Below are 16,187 nucleotides of genomic sequence, written 5' to 3' on the forward strand. Positions count from 1 at the left end.
AAAGGAAATAGGTTAAAATTTTTATATTTCCGCTACCAAGCATTTGTCTATTTTCCTTCACACGAGACTCCGAAAATTTGAGCAGTACCCAAATGCAAACAATCAGAAATGATCTCGGAGGATCAGAAAAAGGATTTCCCAATAGCTTTAGAATCCAATTGAACAATAATGAGAATCTTTAACTAGAAATGACAATTCTTGGAAGTTTAGTGACTTCAAGAACCACAAATGCGGTGAAATGGATTGTGGGAAATCCGATTTCTCCCGAATAATACAGTCGTAGTGTTTGCTTTTGGTGTTTAACTCTCAACAAGGTAATTGAATTGAATAAAAACTATCTTTTCACTCACTTTCACTAATTTTCACTCAATTTCCACTCACTTTATCTTACTTTCTTTCTCATAAGTGTCTCTTTTTCTCCCTCGTTTTTGGTAGTTTTCTGCCAATTAAATATGGTTTTGGGCAGAAAACCACCTCAATTTGAATTAAAAACTATCTGAAAATCATTAATAGTTGCCGATCAAACACTGATCGAGGACTCTATACCCGATCAGGCAGTGACGTGGCAAGGATGACATTTTTATATTCTAAAATAAAACCAACTTGACAGTTTTGATAAAGAATAAGCTTAAAACAAGAAGACATGGTCCGAGTTCGGGTCCTATCTTGTATTCCCGTACAACATGACGTGAAGCCCACTTACATAGAACCGTAAGCAGATAACACAAAATCATCATGAGGATCGGAAAAATTTCATGCTCACAACTAGGTGGTACTAGAATGCCTGTTTGGGGATGAGGGTGAGATCTAAAGAGGGGCCTGTTAATTTACCACATTGAACAAATCATTATTATCTGAGTCAAAAGCATATATATTTATAAGATATCTGGCCTTGCAAGTTCTGACAAACAATGGGTAAGACATACCAATGTGCAACCAGAAATTAGAAAAATAAACAAACATCGACTCGTTGTAGACCCTAGTAGATGAAAACAATGAGGATGCATTTAGATACAATGTAAATGGAGAGGTTGAAAACTTAACCATAGCCATATGCAAAAAGTTACGAATTTCAGAGGATCTATAATTCGGATGTAAAAGAGGAACTTAAGAAGCTTATGATTCAAGAACAAGAGATATTCGTATGGCATATGCAGGAAATAAAAGGGATAAGCCCAAACATCATAACTTATAAGTTGAATATTGATCCATCTGCCATGCTAGTAGCTTAGAAGAAGAGAAACCATGTGTTAGAAATGCAACATGCAAGAGAGGATGAGATAAAGAAATTGCTTGAGTCTAATTTCATTAGGGAGGTGGACTACCCAACATGGCTAGCGAACGTAGTAATGGTGAAGAATCCAAGTGGGACATACCAGATGTGCATCGATTTCACATACTTGAATAAAGCATACCCCGAGGAAAAGTATCCATTACCCAATATAGATCAAATTGTTGATTTAATACTTAGACATGTGATATATTCTTGTAGATACAATAGAATGGGTTATCACCATGTTCAGATGGATCCGAACGATGAGGAGACGGCATCTTTTCTCACACACTAGACCATATATTTCTACAAGGTCATGCGATTTGGCCTACAAAATGTTGAAACACATTTCCACATGATTTTTATTTGACAAAATTATTCCCATAATTAAAACAATTAAATTTAAGTGCTTTGATTTAATTGTACTAATGAGTTTGTTCAATGTTGAGTAAGTTGACTAATGAGAACAGGAACTGAGATTCTATAAAAGAAAGACAGAACAAAGTCAGCATAAGCAAGTCACACAGCAGAAGCTGAGTGGAATGCAACTCAGCCTTACGAAAGAAATGTCTTCTTCAGAAAAGTTTGAAGGCGAAGCCGCTGAGTCAAGCTGAGTAATAATCAAGTCAGCATCGATGATCCGTCAACTTGGCAAACAAGGTCTGACACAAATCAGAAGTCTTTGAAATCCGTATTAAGGACCGTTTCGAGACGCATGGACCATCTGACTTTTGGCAAGAAGACAAACCTGGCACAAGAAGACAAACCTGGCGCAAGAAGACGAAAATGGCAAACCTGGCGTCTGGTAAAAACAGAAGACAGGATTGGCCTGCCGCTATGGAAGCTGACCACATGATGACGAAGAAGACCGTTTATCATACAACGGATATATCAGAATTCAAATGATTGAAGCCACAAAGATTGTTATAAATAGGCCAAATCATCACTTGGATTAAGACAAGATACATACAAGAGATATACAGGCCAAATCCAAAATAGAAGCTGTTTGAAAAGAAAAGGCAAGCTCTTACACCCAATTCCAATCATTGTGTAAAAGTCTAGATTGACTCTGTCATCTAAAGTGTTCTTTGTTGTATTAAGAATAATCTCTTATCATTTGTAAAAGGTTAGAAAAGTGAAGCTGAGTACTCGGTTATAGTACTCAGTGGTAGAGAAAATCGGAATACTCGGTTATAGTGTTCAGTGGTAGATAGGATTGAGTAGACAAATAGAGGATGGTACTCTTGCATACTCAGTTGCTATTGTAAACGGTTTGTGCTCTACCTTTAAAGAGCTCAGTAGAGGATTGAAAAAGCTCGGAGGGATTCCGGGGACTAGACGTAGGCGGAGAGGCCGAACCAGGATAAGTCTGCTGAGTAAACTCTAACCCTTTCTCTTGATATATATATGTATGTGTTGCTTGCTTAAAATTACTCAGTAAATAATCTGTACAAGTTGAAGCTGAGTAATCTGAGTGCTGAGTTGGAAACTGACTTAAGTGTTATTTCCCAACTCACAACTGAAACAGTTCTAGTCAGCATCTGATTAAAGCTGTCTCACATCACACTCAGCCTTGCTGACCTAAAAACTGAGTTAGACTATCAAACATTCCATTAAGTCAGCATTATTAAGAGAAAAGGTTATATTAGTTCCTAACCCCCCCCCCTTGGAACTAATCCTATTACATTACACGGGACCAACAAGTGGTATCAGAGCCCAGTAGCTCATTATTCAAGATAAAACTATCTTGAGCTGATCCCTGTAATGGCTGAGAACAGCACTCGTTTCCTTCCAGGAAATCAAACAACCCAGATACTCCCTGAGGGATTATCTATTAGTCGTCCTCCTCTGTTCTTTGGATCTAACTATACATTTTGGAAGAAGATGATGAAAAACTTCATCCAGGCAACAAATATGAGTGCATGGCTAGCTATAGTCCAAGGCCCTTTTGTTCCCTATGAAATCATTGATGGTGTAAAAACTGTCAAAAGCGAGGCTAAGTGGTCAGATGATGACCTTAAGAAATTACAAAATAATGCTTCAGCTATCAATATGCTTCACTGTGCGTTAGATGCTGCAAAATACAATAAGATTTCAGGTTGTGAGTCAGCACAGGAAATCTGGAAGAAGCTGGAGGTTACCTATGAAGGAACCAGTAAGGTCAAGGAGTCCAAAGTGAATCAACATATGCGGCTATATGAGCTGTTCGAGATGAATGATAATGAGGACATATCTGAGATGAATGCAAGATTCACCAACATTATCAATGAGCTTAAGAGACTCGGGAAGAACTTCACTGAAGAAGAGCAAGTGAAGAAGATTCTAAGAAGTCTCCCCAAGAGCTGGCAAGCAAAGAAGACAGCTGTTGAAGAAGCTCAGGACCTGACCACGTACAAGTATGATGAGCTCATTGGATCTCTGCTGACTCACGAGATCTCCATGAAGAATTTTGAGGCCAAAGAAAAAACTGAGGACAAGAAGCAAAAATCTCTTATCATGAAAGCTGACTCAACCGAAGCTGACTCATCAGATGATGAGGAGATGGCCATATTCACCAGGAAGATGAAGAATCTGTTTAAGAAAAACGACAAATACAGCAAAAGGCCATTCAAAAGAAGTGATAAATATAAAGTTGAGTCTAGCGACAATAGACACAATAAGGACATCTCAAAGCCCGTCATTTGCTTTGAATGCCATCAAGCTGGGCACATCAAATCAAGTTGTCCCACCTTAAAGAAAGACAAGAAGGGAAGTAGAAAGGCAATGGTGGCCACATGGAGTGATAGTGATGAGTCCACTTCATCAGAAGCTGATGCCACTGAGTCAGCTAATATCTGTTTCATGGCTGATGAGTCTGCTGACCACTGTCTCTCTGAGCAAGCTGACCTCTCTGATGGATCTGATCATGAGGAACATACAACTGAGGGAATGTCCCTACCCTTGCTCAGAAATGAAATGATTAATGCCTTGAGTGATCTCTATACACTGATCAAAAAGTGTAATAAGAAAGTAAGAGCACTCAGCAGACGATGTGATGAGATTGAGGAGGTCAAACTCAGTGATCTTCGACATATCCTTCAGGACAACACTAGGCAAGATGAAAATCTAAAAATCATGCATAGGTTTGTCTTTGAAGTCCAATCAGATTCTAAGAAACTGAGGAAGGATATCACATCAATACAGAACCAGCTGAATACATCGGCTAAGAAGAGGTTCCATCCAAAAGCTGAGTACTCAAGTACTAGTCAGCGGAAGTGGAATACTCAGCAGAATGTCCAATGTGATTTCTGTGGAAAGAAAGGACATACCACAAAGGTATGCTGGCATGCTCAGCACAATCGTGCTGACCAAAAATGGAAATACCCCCAAAGGGTAGTTTATTGTGACTTTTGTGGGAAAGATGGCCACACTATAAATGTATGCCGTCACAAAATTAAATATGATGCATCACCTGCTGACTCTAACAAACAAGGACCCAAAAAGAATTGGGTACCTAAAAATAACTAGTTACATTGCAAGTAAGCTTGAGGTGTGCTGAGAAGTCAAAGCTATGGTACATTGACAGCGCATGCTCGAGGCATATGACTGGTGATGAAACTCAGTTCATCACACTTGTGCATAAACGAGGAGGAAATGTAAGTTTTGGAGACAACAAAAAGGGTAAGATAGTAGGGTCATGTATTGTTGGTGGTAACCCTACTATTGAGTCAGTCTCCCTAGTCAGGGGTCTTAAATATAACCTATTGAGCGTAGCTCAGCTATGTGACAGCGGTAGAAAGGTTGTATTTGATGCCACTGAGTGTAGGATACTCGAGGGAAAAACAAATGAATTGATTTTAAGTGCCCCTCGTGTTGATAACGTTTTCATGCTAAATCTAGAAAAGAAGTTTTCAAAAAACATATGCTTAGTGTCAAAGGAAGATAATTCTTGGCTATGGCATATGAGACTTGGTCATGTAAACATGGACCTCCTTGCCAAATTAGCAAGAAAGCAATTAGTTGAGGGATTACCCAAACTCAGGTTTGAGGATTACCCAAACTCAGGTTTGAGAAGGATCAACTGTGTAATGCTTGTCAGCAAGGTAAACAAACCAAAAAGTCTTTTCAAAGTAAAAATGTAGTCTCAACCAAGCGCCCATTAGAGTTACTACGCTTGGATCTTTTTGGACCAGTCCAGCCGCTGAGCTTGGGTGGTAAGAAATTTTCCTTGGTCATTGTAGATGACTTTTCTCGGTATACTTGGTTCATCCTGCTGAGTAGCAAGGATGAAGCTTTTGAGATGTTCTCAACACTGATTAGAAAACTTGAAAATGACAAAGACCTAAAATTAGCTCACATCTGAAGTGATAATGGCGGAGAATTCAAAAATCAACAATTTGATGAATTCTGTGAAGTCAGTAGCATTGACCATAATTTTTCTGCTCCTAGAACTCCTTAAAAAATGGGGTAGTTGAAAGGAAGAACAGAACCTTAGTCGAAATAGCTAGGACAATGCTGAGTGAGAATAGGCTTCCAAAGTATTTCTGGGGTGAAGCTGTCAACACAGCTTGCTACATACTCAATAGGGCTCTAGTTAGACCTATACTTAAGAAAACCCCCTATGAACTTTGGAAAGGACGAAAACCCAACATTGGATATTTTCGGGCCTTTGGTTGTAAATTCTTTATTCTAAATACTAAAGACAACCTTGCTAAATTTGATTCAAAAGCTGACGAAGCTATCTTCTTAGGGTACTCAACAAACATCAAAATATATAGGGTGTTCAATAAACGAACTCAGGTCTTAAAAGAGTCTGTACATGTTGAGTTCGATGAAACTGACCCTATAGGGAAGATAAGTCAGCCTACAAAAGATGACACATGCTTTGCTTCCGTTGACCAAAATGGAGCCACTGAGTCACTGCCTCAAGGGCTGACCAAAGGTAAGAACGAACCTGAAATTATTTTTACTGACCAATATAATCTTGCAGAAAATGTTGAAACACATATCCCTGAAGACACTACACTACCAAAGGAGATCAAGGTTCCAAGAGGACACTCTGAAAGTAGCATTCTTGATGCCGCTGAGAACAACCTGATGACCAGAAATCAACTCAGGAGATATCTCAGCAACGTAGCCTTTGTGTTAGTCCTCGAACCGAGAAACTTCTCAGAAGCTGAAAATGATGAATTCTGGATTAATGCGATGCAAGAGGAGCTCGATCAATTCAAGAGAAATGAAGTATGAGATTTAGTGCCTAAACCAAAGAATCAAAAGACCATAGGAACAAAATGGGTATTCCGTAATAAGCTAGATGAATAGGGAAACGTAGTCAGGAACAAAGCCAGACTTGTAGCTCAAGGTTACAGTCAGTAGGAAGGTATTGACTATGGTGAGACCTTTGCACCCATAGCTAGATTAGAGGCTATAAGAATATTGTGTGCGTATGCTAGCTTTATGAACTTTAAATTGTTCCAAATGGATGTTAAAAGTGCATTTCTTAATAGAGTTATAAATGAAGAGGTTTATGTTAGTCAGCCTCCAGGGTTTGAGGATCCAAAATTCCCAAACCATGTTTATAAACTTAAAAAGGCTCTGTACGGCCTGAAGCCACTAGTGGAAAAATGACCATTTGCATCGACGCATTTGCATCGGCCATTACAAAGCGCGATGCAAAAGGTTCATTTGCATCGGCCCTTTATTTGGGGCCGATGCAAAAGGTTCATTTGCATTAGCCCTTATTAAGGACCGATGCAAATAAACATATTATTTGCATCGGTCCTTTTAAAAGGGCCGACGCAAATAGTAATTCAACTATTTGCATCGGCCTCTTAAGAAGTAACGATGCAAATAACTGCATTATTTGCATCGGTCGTTTATAAAAGGCGATGCAAATAGTATTAGTATAAAATTTGTATTTTAGGGTTAATGTACTTATTTGCAGCCGCCTCCCATCTCCATCCTCTCCTTTTCCCACGATGGAAACTCAGCTCCCTTCCATGGCTGCCTTTTCCAAAATCCTGAAATGAAAGGCCCAAGAATTCTATAAGTTTACGACTCTCATTCCTTCTCTCACTCATTTAGCCGCCAACCCAGTTTCAAGTCCAGGGGCGGTGTCAATGGTTATCGGCGTTCTCGCTCTTCAGGGTTCTTTTAACGAACACATTACAGGCACTCTTTATATCTCTTCTTTTTTGACATTTTCCATGCCAAAGATTGTTCCTTTTCTTCTTTCCATATATTATTGTTAATTGTCGATATCAATCATGCCTTCAATTGGTGTAATTTGGCAGCGCTTAGAAGATTGGGGGGTGAAGGGAGTGGAATAAGGAAGCCAGACCAGCTTGATGATGTCACCTCTCTTATTATTCCCGGTGGTGAAAGCACTACTATGGCTAAGCTTGCCGAGTTTCACAACTTGGTTCTTTCTCTTACTCTGTTCCTCATGTTTACTTATAATAAGATATACCTCATTAATTGTTCATTTTAGAGCTGTGCAATTCTCCTTAATCACTGTTTTTGTGCCCATAAATGTTTGCAAGTTGTTTGCTTTATTGTTTCCCTGTTGAATTTGGTTTTCTAAATTTGAATGCTTCCTATGGATTGTTTTTTTTCCTGATGCTTATGGGGGGATTATATGATGGATTGTTGATGCGTTATAGATGTAAACATTAACCACTAACTTTTTTGATTAGCATTCCTTGAATTATTCATAAATATGCATACTTCTCCATCATTTTCAACTATGCTTTTTTCTGATCAATGCTAATTTTGGATGTAGTTCCTCGACAAAAGTATTGTGAATCTATCCACAAGACTGTAAGGAGAAAAACACGAACTGTAATGGTGGGAAATGTACCTCTTGGTAGTGATCATCCTATCAGGGTCCAAACTATGACTACAAGTGATACTAAAGATGTTGCTAGAACAGTTGAAGAGGTTTTAAACTTTCTGTTTGTCTTTCTCTCTTCCTTTAGTATTTTATTTTTATTCAATTTAATCCGTGAAGCTAAACTATTTATTCCCTATGATTGTTTGTTAGCAGATGTCATTGCCTGTGCTGTAGTAATCTTGGACATGTGAATGTAGGTTGAAAAACTTATAAAAAAATTACCAAGTGTTCCTGCTGACTGGTCAAATGGAGATTTAAGTTCAAATATGAAGAATGCAATGAGCAATGACACTTCCTTACAATCCATTGAGAATGGATCAAATATCAGGGAGACTCAAAGCATGCTTTTAGAGAGAATTGCCAGGGATACACTAATCATAAAGCCTGCAAAGAAATCCCCAATTTTGTTAAGGATGGTAATGTTAGTCTTTGCAATGGTTTGTGGTGTTTATATCTGCTCAACCTGTTTAAAGCAGATAAGCACTACCATTATGATCAAAATTGAAGATATTCAAGTCATTGAGAGACCCATTTCTGTTAATCAACCAGATAAGCATAATGTTTCTAGTTCAGGTTTGTGGTGCTTCTAATGAGCATGAGCTTCCAAAAAAATCATAAAGCTTGCAAAAAATGCCTATACACCTGATCTCATTGTGGCATCTGACTGTATGCTTGGTTCGTAAGAACATATTAAGTACATGACCAAGTTTATAGTTAGAATATTAATTGGTTTTATCATTATTTCAGGAAAAATTGGATATGGTACTGTTAGTGAGGCATTGGCATACAAGTTACCATTTTTCTTTGTTCGAAGAGATTATTTCAATGAAGAACCTTTTCTAAGAAATATGCTTGAGGTGAAATTAATTTATTTGCTTGACAATATAGTTTTCTGTCTCTGGTGTATCCATTCTCTATCTCTTTATATTCACATGGTTTTGATACCTCTCTTTATTTTATTTTCAAACAGTATTATCAGAGTGGTGTCGAGATGATTAGAAGAGATTTACTCACTGGACATTGGCAACCTTACCTTGAACGTGCAATAAGTTTGAAACCATGCTATGAGGGAGGCATTAACGGTGGTGAGGTATATCATTTCTTTTTGGCTTGACCACAGATGATCGAGGCCCTTCTTCTTTGAGGAAGGATGGTGTCAGCCCTGGGGACAAAGTCAGTGTGTCTCAGAGAAGAGGGAGGTCTGTGTCGAGGCATGGCTCACGAGTTGGTGCAGTGAAGGAAAATGTTGGAAATAGCTATGCTGGTGGAAGCCGGTTGAATTCGGAAATAATTCACAGAGAAGGCGCTGAGTGTCGGTTGTTCGATGTCAGATTAGTGATTCTGAGGTGAAATTTTGGCTGCTTCCTCTTTTGTTAGTTCTAATTAGCAATGTCTTATGCTTTTGCACTTGTGTGAACTTGTTTCCAATAAGATTTATTTTTGTTAAACAAGACAAAATTTTCGTTTTTTTTTTCATTAATTAGACAATCCAATCATTGCATTTTGAACGTTTTATTTCATTTATTTTCTTTAATTGATGTGTAAAAAGTGATAAGTAGGGTTTCAGCTCTTTAGATGCTTTTGCTATTAATCAAACTGGTTGATTAATTTAGAAAAACTTAAGACTTTTGTAAAAGTGGAATTGACTCATGTCATAATAGTGTTGTTTCTGTTGACAGAATCTTTTCAATGAGAAACTTTCATGTATCACATCATTCTTATAAAATTTCAAAATAAATTATTTCGACAAGGAGACAGTATCTTGGATTTTGATTGATGCTTTCCCGGAATTTGTAAATGCAACAGGATTTGATGGGATTTGATGATACCAAATTGTATACTTGGGATCTATGTCTGCCTTTATTGATTATTTATGTGTATCGGATTGTTTTATATGCCTCTTTTATCATGAGGTATATCACTTTGACCTCTTTTGATAACTTCATATGTATAATAGCTGAGCTGATTTACCTATTTATGACTTGCCACAATTGTGTTTTATCCATAGGGTGAGATTAGTATGCAGCAAATGGGTTTGCAAGCACGCCTTATGAGCATGCTCTGTCTAGGGGATTATTTGTTATAATCTTGTCCAAGTATTATCATTTGAGATTCCTACATTCAATCCAAATTATAGAGCTCTATTCAATCCAATTTTTATTTTTATTTTTTTAAATGACATTTGCATCGGCCGTTTAAAAGGGCCGATGCAAATGAGACTGCATTTGCATCGGCCCTTTAAAAAATGGGATGCAAATGCTACATCATTTGCATCGGCCCTTTTAAAGGGCCGATGCAAATAAGATGCATTTGCATCGGCCCTTTAAAGGGCCGACGCAAATGCTACAACCATTTGCATTGATGCAAACACATTTGCATCGAGGGCTTTTGCATCGGCCAATGGCCGATGCAAATGGCCATTTTTCCACTAGTGAGCAAGCACCACGTGCTTGGTACGAGAGGCTGACCAGTTTTCTACTGACTAGGAACTATGTTAGAGGAAAAGCTGACACAACCTTATTTATTAAGAAAAAGGGTAAAGATATCCTGTTGGCACAGATATATGTTGATGATATTATTTTTGGTGCTACTAATGAGTCTATGTGCAAGGAATTTAGCAAACAAATGCAAACTGAGTTTGAAATGTCAATGATGGGAGAACTCAACTTGTTCCTTGAACTTTAAATCAAACAAGGCAAGAATGGCATCTTCATTAGTCAGACTAAGTATGCTAAGGAGATATTGAAGAAATTTGATATGGAAAATTGTAAGCCAATATCTACCCAAATGGGTACTGACACTGTGCTTTGTGCTGATGAAAAAGGTAAGTCAGTAGACATCAAATTATATCGAGGTATGATAGGCTCCCTACTCTATCTAACGACAAGTAGGCCAGATATACAGTACTCAGCATGTTACTGCGCAAAATATCAAGTTGACCCTAAGAAATCTTATTACATAGCTGTAAAAAGAATCCTTAGATATTTGCAAAGCTCAGTGAATGCAGGTTTATGGTATCCCAACACGAACGATTTCACACTCGTTGGATACACTGACGCTGACTATGGACGAGACAAGCTTGAGCGGAAAAGCACTTCAGGAGGATGTCATTTCCTTGGAAGCTGTCTAGTGTCTTGGTTCAGTAAGAAGTAGTCGTCAGTTGCCCTGTCAATAACTGAAGCTGAGTACATTGCTGCTGGAAGCTGTGTTGCACAAGTCCTATGGATCAAACAACAGCTGGATGATTATGGAGTTCAAACGAAAACAAAAGAAGTCAAATGTGACAACAAAAGTGTCATTGACTTATCAAAGAATCCAATCCAACACAGCAGGATGAAGCATGTCAGCATAAGGCATCACTTCATTAGAGATCATGTACTTAAAGGTGAGATCAAGCTGACGTATGTTCCAACAAATGAACAGCTTGCAGATATCTTCATGAAGCCATTGGCTCGTGAGCAGTTCAGCATACTAAGGGAAGCTATCGGTATGTCTAATCCTCTTCAATAAAATTATGAGTAAAATGAATGTTGAGTGATTATATCATACCGAGTGATTATTACATGTTAAGTAACTGTCATATGCTGAATAGACATGAATGCTATGAAATCACTATTTGATTAATTGCTATATATATTGAGTGATTGATGAAATGCTGAGTTACTCCACATGATATGAACCCTTCCTACGCTAAACTAAGCACTCAGAACACCAAACGTTTAGTATCTTAGATGCTGAGTAGAATACTTGCACGCATATTTATGTAGACACCTAGGATGATGTAAGCGTAATGATTAGAAACCCATGCGCCGAATGTGTCATTAATGTCAGAATTAAATGCCATTGATTGATTCAAAATCGAACCGCCATTCTGACCTATCAGATCAACACGCACCAACTATAAATAGTGGACGAATCCCCACTAACTCCTCTTTACGCTTGAAACATTTCGTACTCGATCTCTCTCTCTCACTTCCCTAATCTTCTAACTCTCTAAAAAATCCTCAAGAACACCATGTCGAACGATTCCCAGAATATCTCCGGTGAGCAGTACGATGACAACCGCTCCGACATTAATCCTCCATCTCCTACTGAGCAGGAATATCACGAGACTTCCTCTGAGTCTCAGGAACAAACACATGGTCGGCTTGACCAACCAATGCCCGAGGTCAGCATACTCGGTGAAAACCCTCGCACTGACCAGACGACTCCTTCGAAGAAGAAGAAGAAAAACAAACAACCTAAGGAAAGGAAGTTTTTCCAGGTTTTCAATAGCATAAAAGGACTAAACGTCTACCATTCTCGATGGTTTTCCGGAAGCTTCGTCGAGGAGGAAAAACCCTTCTGTGACTGGATCTCTAAGAATGGATGGACCGACCTCTTCTCTCTCCCTGGAACTACTTACCCACAACTGGTGAAGGAGTTCTACGCAAACCTAACGGTCGCTGAGGACGACGATGATTATTTGGTCACCAAGGTCAAGAACAAGGAAATCACCATCACCCCCTCTTACCTTGCTATCCTGCTAAAACTTAAAGCAGAAGGTGCAGAACTGCGATGCACAAACTATAAACGGGTTGATTACAATGTCGAGTTATGTAAACCTAAGAATCACAAGGGTGAAATCTCCAGTACCAGCATAGGTCAGCCTCAGAATCAAGCTCACTACATCCTGACCAACTTTCTCTTTCCCAAGGTCAACTCCTCCTCCTCAGCCTCGAACTTTGAGCAGTGCTTTATCTGGCACATGCTAACCTACAAGCCGCTCAATATGCCCGTCTTTCTTATTGGGGATTTTCAACGTAGCACTGGGATCCTCAGGATGGGCTCTCTCATCACGAAAATCCTTCAGGATCACCAGGTCAGCTTGAAGGGGGAAATTGACGTAGAAGGCACTGAGATCACCTCAGCAATTCTATTCGGCTTAGCTCACAGCCTTCCCATCAAACCTAAGAAGGGTAAGGGACCCATGGTTGAAGAAGCACCCGATGAGGATGCTATAGTTGAAGAAGCAACTGCTGAGCTATCAAAGAAAGGGAAGAAAGCAGTGGTCGAAGAAGCACCGGCTGAGCGAACTAGGCAGGAAAGAAAAAGAAAAACTGACCAATCCTCAAAAGCCAAAGATATTAACAAAACTGTCAAGAAAATCAGGGTGGTGGTTGGTGAAAAGAAAACTGCACATGCTGAGTCAGTGCAGAAGAAGGCAGAGTCAGCTGAGAAAAGGAAGGAAAGAGCTGACCCTGAAGAAGAAAGTGAGGAGACACTTGAACAGCCTCTAAAGAGGAAGAAAACCTCTGGGATGACGCCGTTAGAAGCTGACCCACTTGACTTTGTGATTTCAAAGGATTCACACTTCGTGCAAAGTCAAGAGATTGATCTGGAGAAGACTCCTCAGGAGGAAGAACAAGGCGGCACTAACGAACATGCTCAAGCTGATAAGATGGGTTCTGCTGAGCCAAGTAACACAACTGCTGCTGAGCAAGCTGATGAGAAAAGAGCTGAGTCTCTAGTGAAGGACAAGGTTGTGGAGCACCTTTACACAGACCTTGGACTTGATCTCTCTTATGAGTTATTAAAGTCTGTTGCTGCTGACCCTTCTCCTCAATCCAAAGCTAAAAAGGGCAGTACGGAAAAGCGGTTTAAGAGAAAAGCGCAAAAACCTAACGTCATAGACTTGTTGCATGAATCTCCGTTGAGGGACCCCATCACAGACCTAACTGGGCTTCAATTCCAATTCTTCACCGACATCACTGAACCCACTCCGGACCAAGTCAAGGAAAAACAAGCCTCTGTTTCTCAAGCTGAGGAACAAGCTGACCCAAAAATCTCTAAGGGTCAAACTTCTGCCGACGCCTCTGCTCCACCTTCCACTGAGCAAGTGCTCGAAGTTCCTGCTACTCATTTAGTGTCCTATAGACAATTGTTCCAGGATATAAACCTAATGTAAATGAATTGTTCTTTATATCATTTGTTTTAATAAGATATGGTTTCATAACTGTATAAAGGCAACCTCCTTTACTGAACTAAATAAGTCTAATAAAAGGAAATCCATGAGTTTATTTAAAGTGATTATAAAGTGTTCATACAAGCATGAAGTGAGACGAAACATTATAATAAACTAATAAACTTAAAGCCACCCCAAGTCAAGTGATATGTTTTGAATAGGGATTGACATAACACTATTGAGACTTGCATGTAACAATGTTTTCTGTCGAGACAGAGAGCTGATCTCACAAGCTTCAGATATGCAGATATATGGACAGTTATATGGATCCAATGAATGGAGTTCATTAGGATTGGGGACTCGACTTGAGATAATAGGATGGGTAGATTTATCCTTATCACCTGTTCATCTCATTGGTATTAATAGGTATAAGTAATCCTAAGACTCAAAGGAATGTTAATTAGTGATTCTGGATTATGGAATGTGATACTTTGATCCTGTTGTAACACAATCCATAACAGGGATGGCTATGGGGTGTGTACGGCACACGTTGGGTATCACAGGAAGTAATTACAGGATAGTTATACATTGGATTGAGCATTTGTCACTCTTGATAAATGGGAGATACGTCTAAGGATCGCTTGTGGAAGACTTAACTCTAAATCCTTGCAAGGTGATAGCTTAAGACTTGAAATGCAGATTTCACTTAACATATCTAATTGGAGTTAACTTGGCCTGTACAAGTAAAACGAACGTCTCGCTATATGTGACTTGACAATGCCCATAGTCATAAGATTCGGTTCAAGGATGTAGTTGACAAAGGATCGAATTATACTGTAACTAATACGGAAAGGTCAACGACGGAATCAACATGTCTTCTTATAGCTCTAGGGGAATGTTTCGGATCTGCTAATCACAGTTCGCGCACTCATTCCGTTATACAGAGATTGAATATAATTCTGAGAAAATTAATTTAATAGTTGTATACGGCTAGAAACAATAAGAACCTAATGGGTCACACATAAGACTTGAAACCAAAAGAGGAATGGATGTTAATGAATAGATGGAAGCCCAATATAAAGGCCCAAATAATAAAAAGGGGAAATACATGTATTATAAATATACATGTGAGAATTAATTTATTTTAGTCAATTATGATTAGATTATAATTGTGGATAAATTAATGATGGAATAATTAAGTTAGAATATTTAAAGTGATTAAATTGCTTCTAAATATTATTCTACCAAACAACCTAATATTATCTTTATATTTAGATAGACCTATTCAAGAGCCCGCTGGCCCGCCCAACCCGTCCAAGCCCGTATTGTATAGGTTGGGCTTGGACATGTATATTTTATATTTGACCCGGCCCGGCCCAAGCCCGTTCAAGCCCGCACATCAAATGGGTTGGGCTTGAGATTTGCCTCAAAATCCCAACCCGGCCCAACCCGGCCCGCCTTTATATTATATTATTATTATTAGGCTTAAAGCACTTTTTGGCCCCTGACCTATCCAAAATTTGTGCATTTGGCCCCTGACCTATTATTTGGTCATATTTGGCCCCTGACCTATTAAATTAGATAAAATTCAACCCATATTGAATGAAAAATTAACTTTGTTGAAAAATTAACAGCAGTCACCAATAGAAAAACGACACATGACACATAAATAAACTTAATTTTCAACTAGAGATGGCCAGAGTAACTATTTTACACAGTAAAAAAATCCTAAAAACTTTTTCTAGTGTTCCGATAGAGTGAAAATTAATTTTATTTATGTGTCAGGTGTCATTTTTGTATTGGTTACTGCCGTTAATTTTCCAACAGAGTTAATTTTTCATTCAATATGGGTTGGATTTTATCTAATTTGATAGGTTAGGGGCCAAATATGACCAAATAATAGGTCAGGGGCCAAATGCATAAATTTTAGATAGGTCAGGGGCCAAAAGGTGCTTTAAGCCTTATTATTATTATTTTGTTGAAAATTATATTAGGTTATATTTTATATATTAAAGGTTTTTATCAATATAGTAATAGGCTATATGTATAGACATCCATATTCTTTTAATTCACGTTGATCAGTTAATGAAATACCATCA

At 38.6% G+C, this 16,187-nt stretch overlaps 1 protein-coding gene across 1 annotated transcript; it reads left to right on the top strand.

Annotated features, from left to right (window-relative positions):
- The first annotated feature begins 7,187 nt into the window (after nt 1-7,187).
- LOC136202444 (uncharacterized) lies at nt 7,188-9,664 on the top strand. Its single transcript, XM_065993071.1, has 6 exons — nt 7,188-7,423; nt 7,546-7,673; nt 8,034-8,191; nt 8,342-8,717; nt 8,892-9,001; nt 9,115-9,664. The coding sequence occupies exons 3-6, from the start codon at nt 8,096-8,098 to the stop codon at nt 9,256-9,258; spliced, it is 726 nt and encodes a 241-aa protein (XP_065849143.1). The 5' UTR covers nt 7,188-7,423; nt 7,546-7,673; nt 8,034-8,095; the 3' UTR covers nt 9,259-9,664.
- The last annotated feature ends 6,523 nt before the right edge of the window (nt 9,665-16,187 follow it).

Source organism: Euphorbia lathyris, chromosome 1 (assembly GCF_963576675.1).
Source record: "Euphorbia lathyris chromosome 1, ddEupLath1.1, whole genome shotgun sequence".
NCBI classification, from domain to species: domain Eukaryota; kingdom Viridiplantae; phylum Streptophyta; class Magnoliopsida; order Malpighiales; family Euphorbiaceae; genus Euphorbia; species Euphorbia lathyris.

Bases quoted from the DNA above. Each gene is read 5' to 3' on its own strand.
- LOC136202444 (XM_065993071.1), top strand. From the start codon at position 8,096: ATGGTGGGAAATGTACCTCTTGGTAGTGATCATCCTATCAGGGTCCAA. The intron at 8,718-8,891 runs GTTTGTGGTGCT...TCATTATTTCAG, and splicing joins GCATAATGTTTCTAGTTCAG to GAAAAATTGGATATGGTACT. The intron at 9,002-9,114 runs GTGAAATTAATT...ATTTTCAAACAG, and splicing joins TTCTAAGAAATATGCTTGAG to TATTATCAGAGTGGTGTCGA.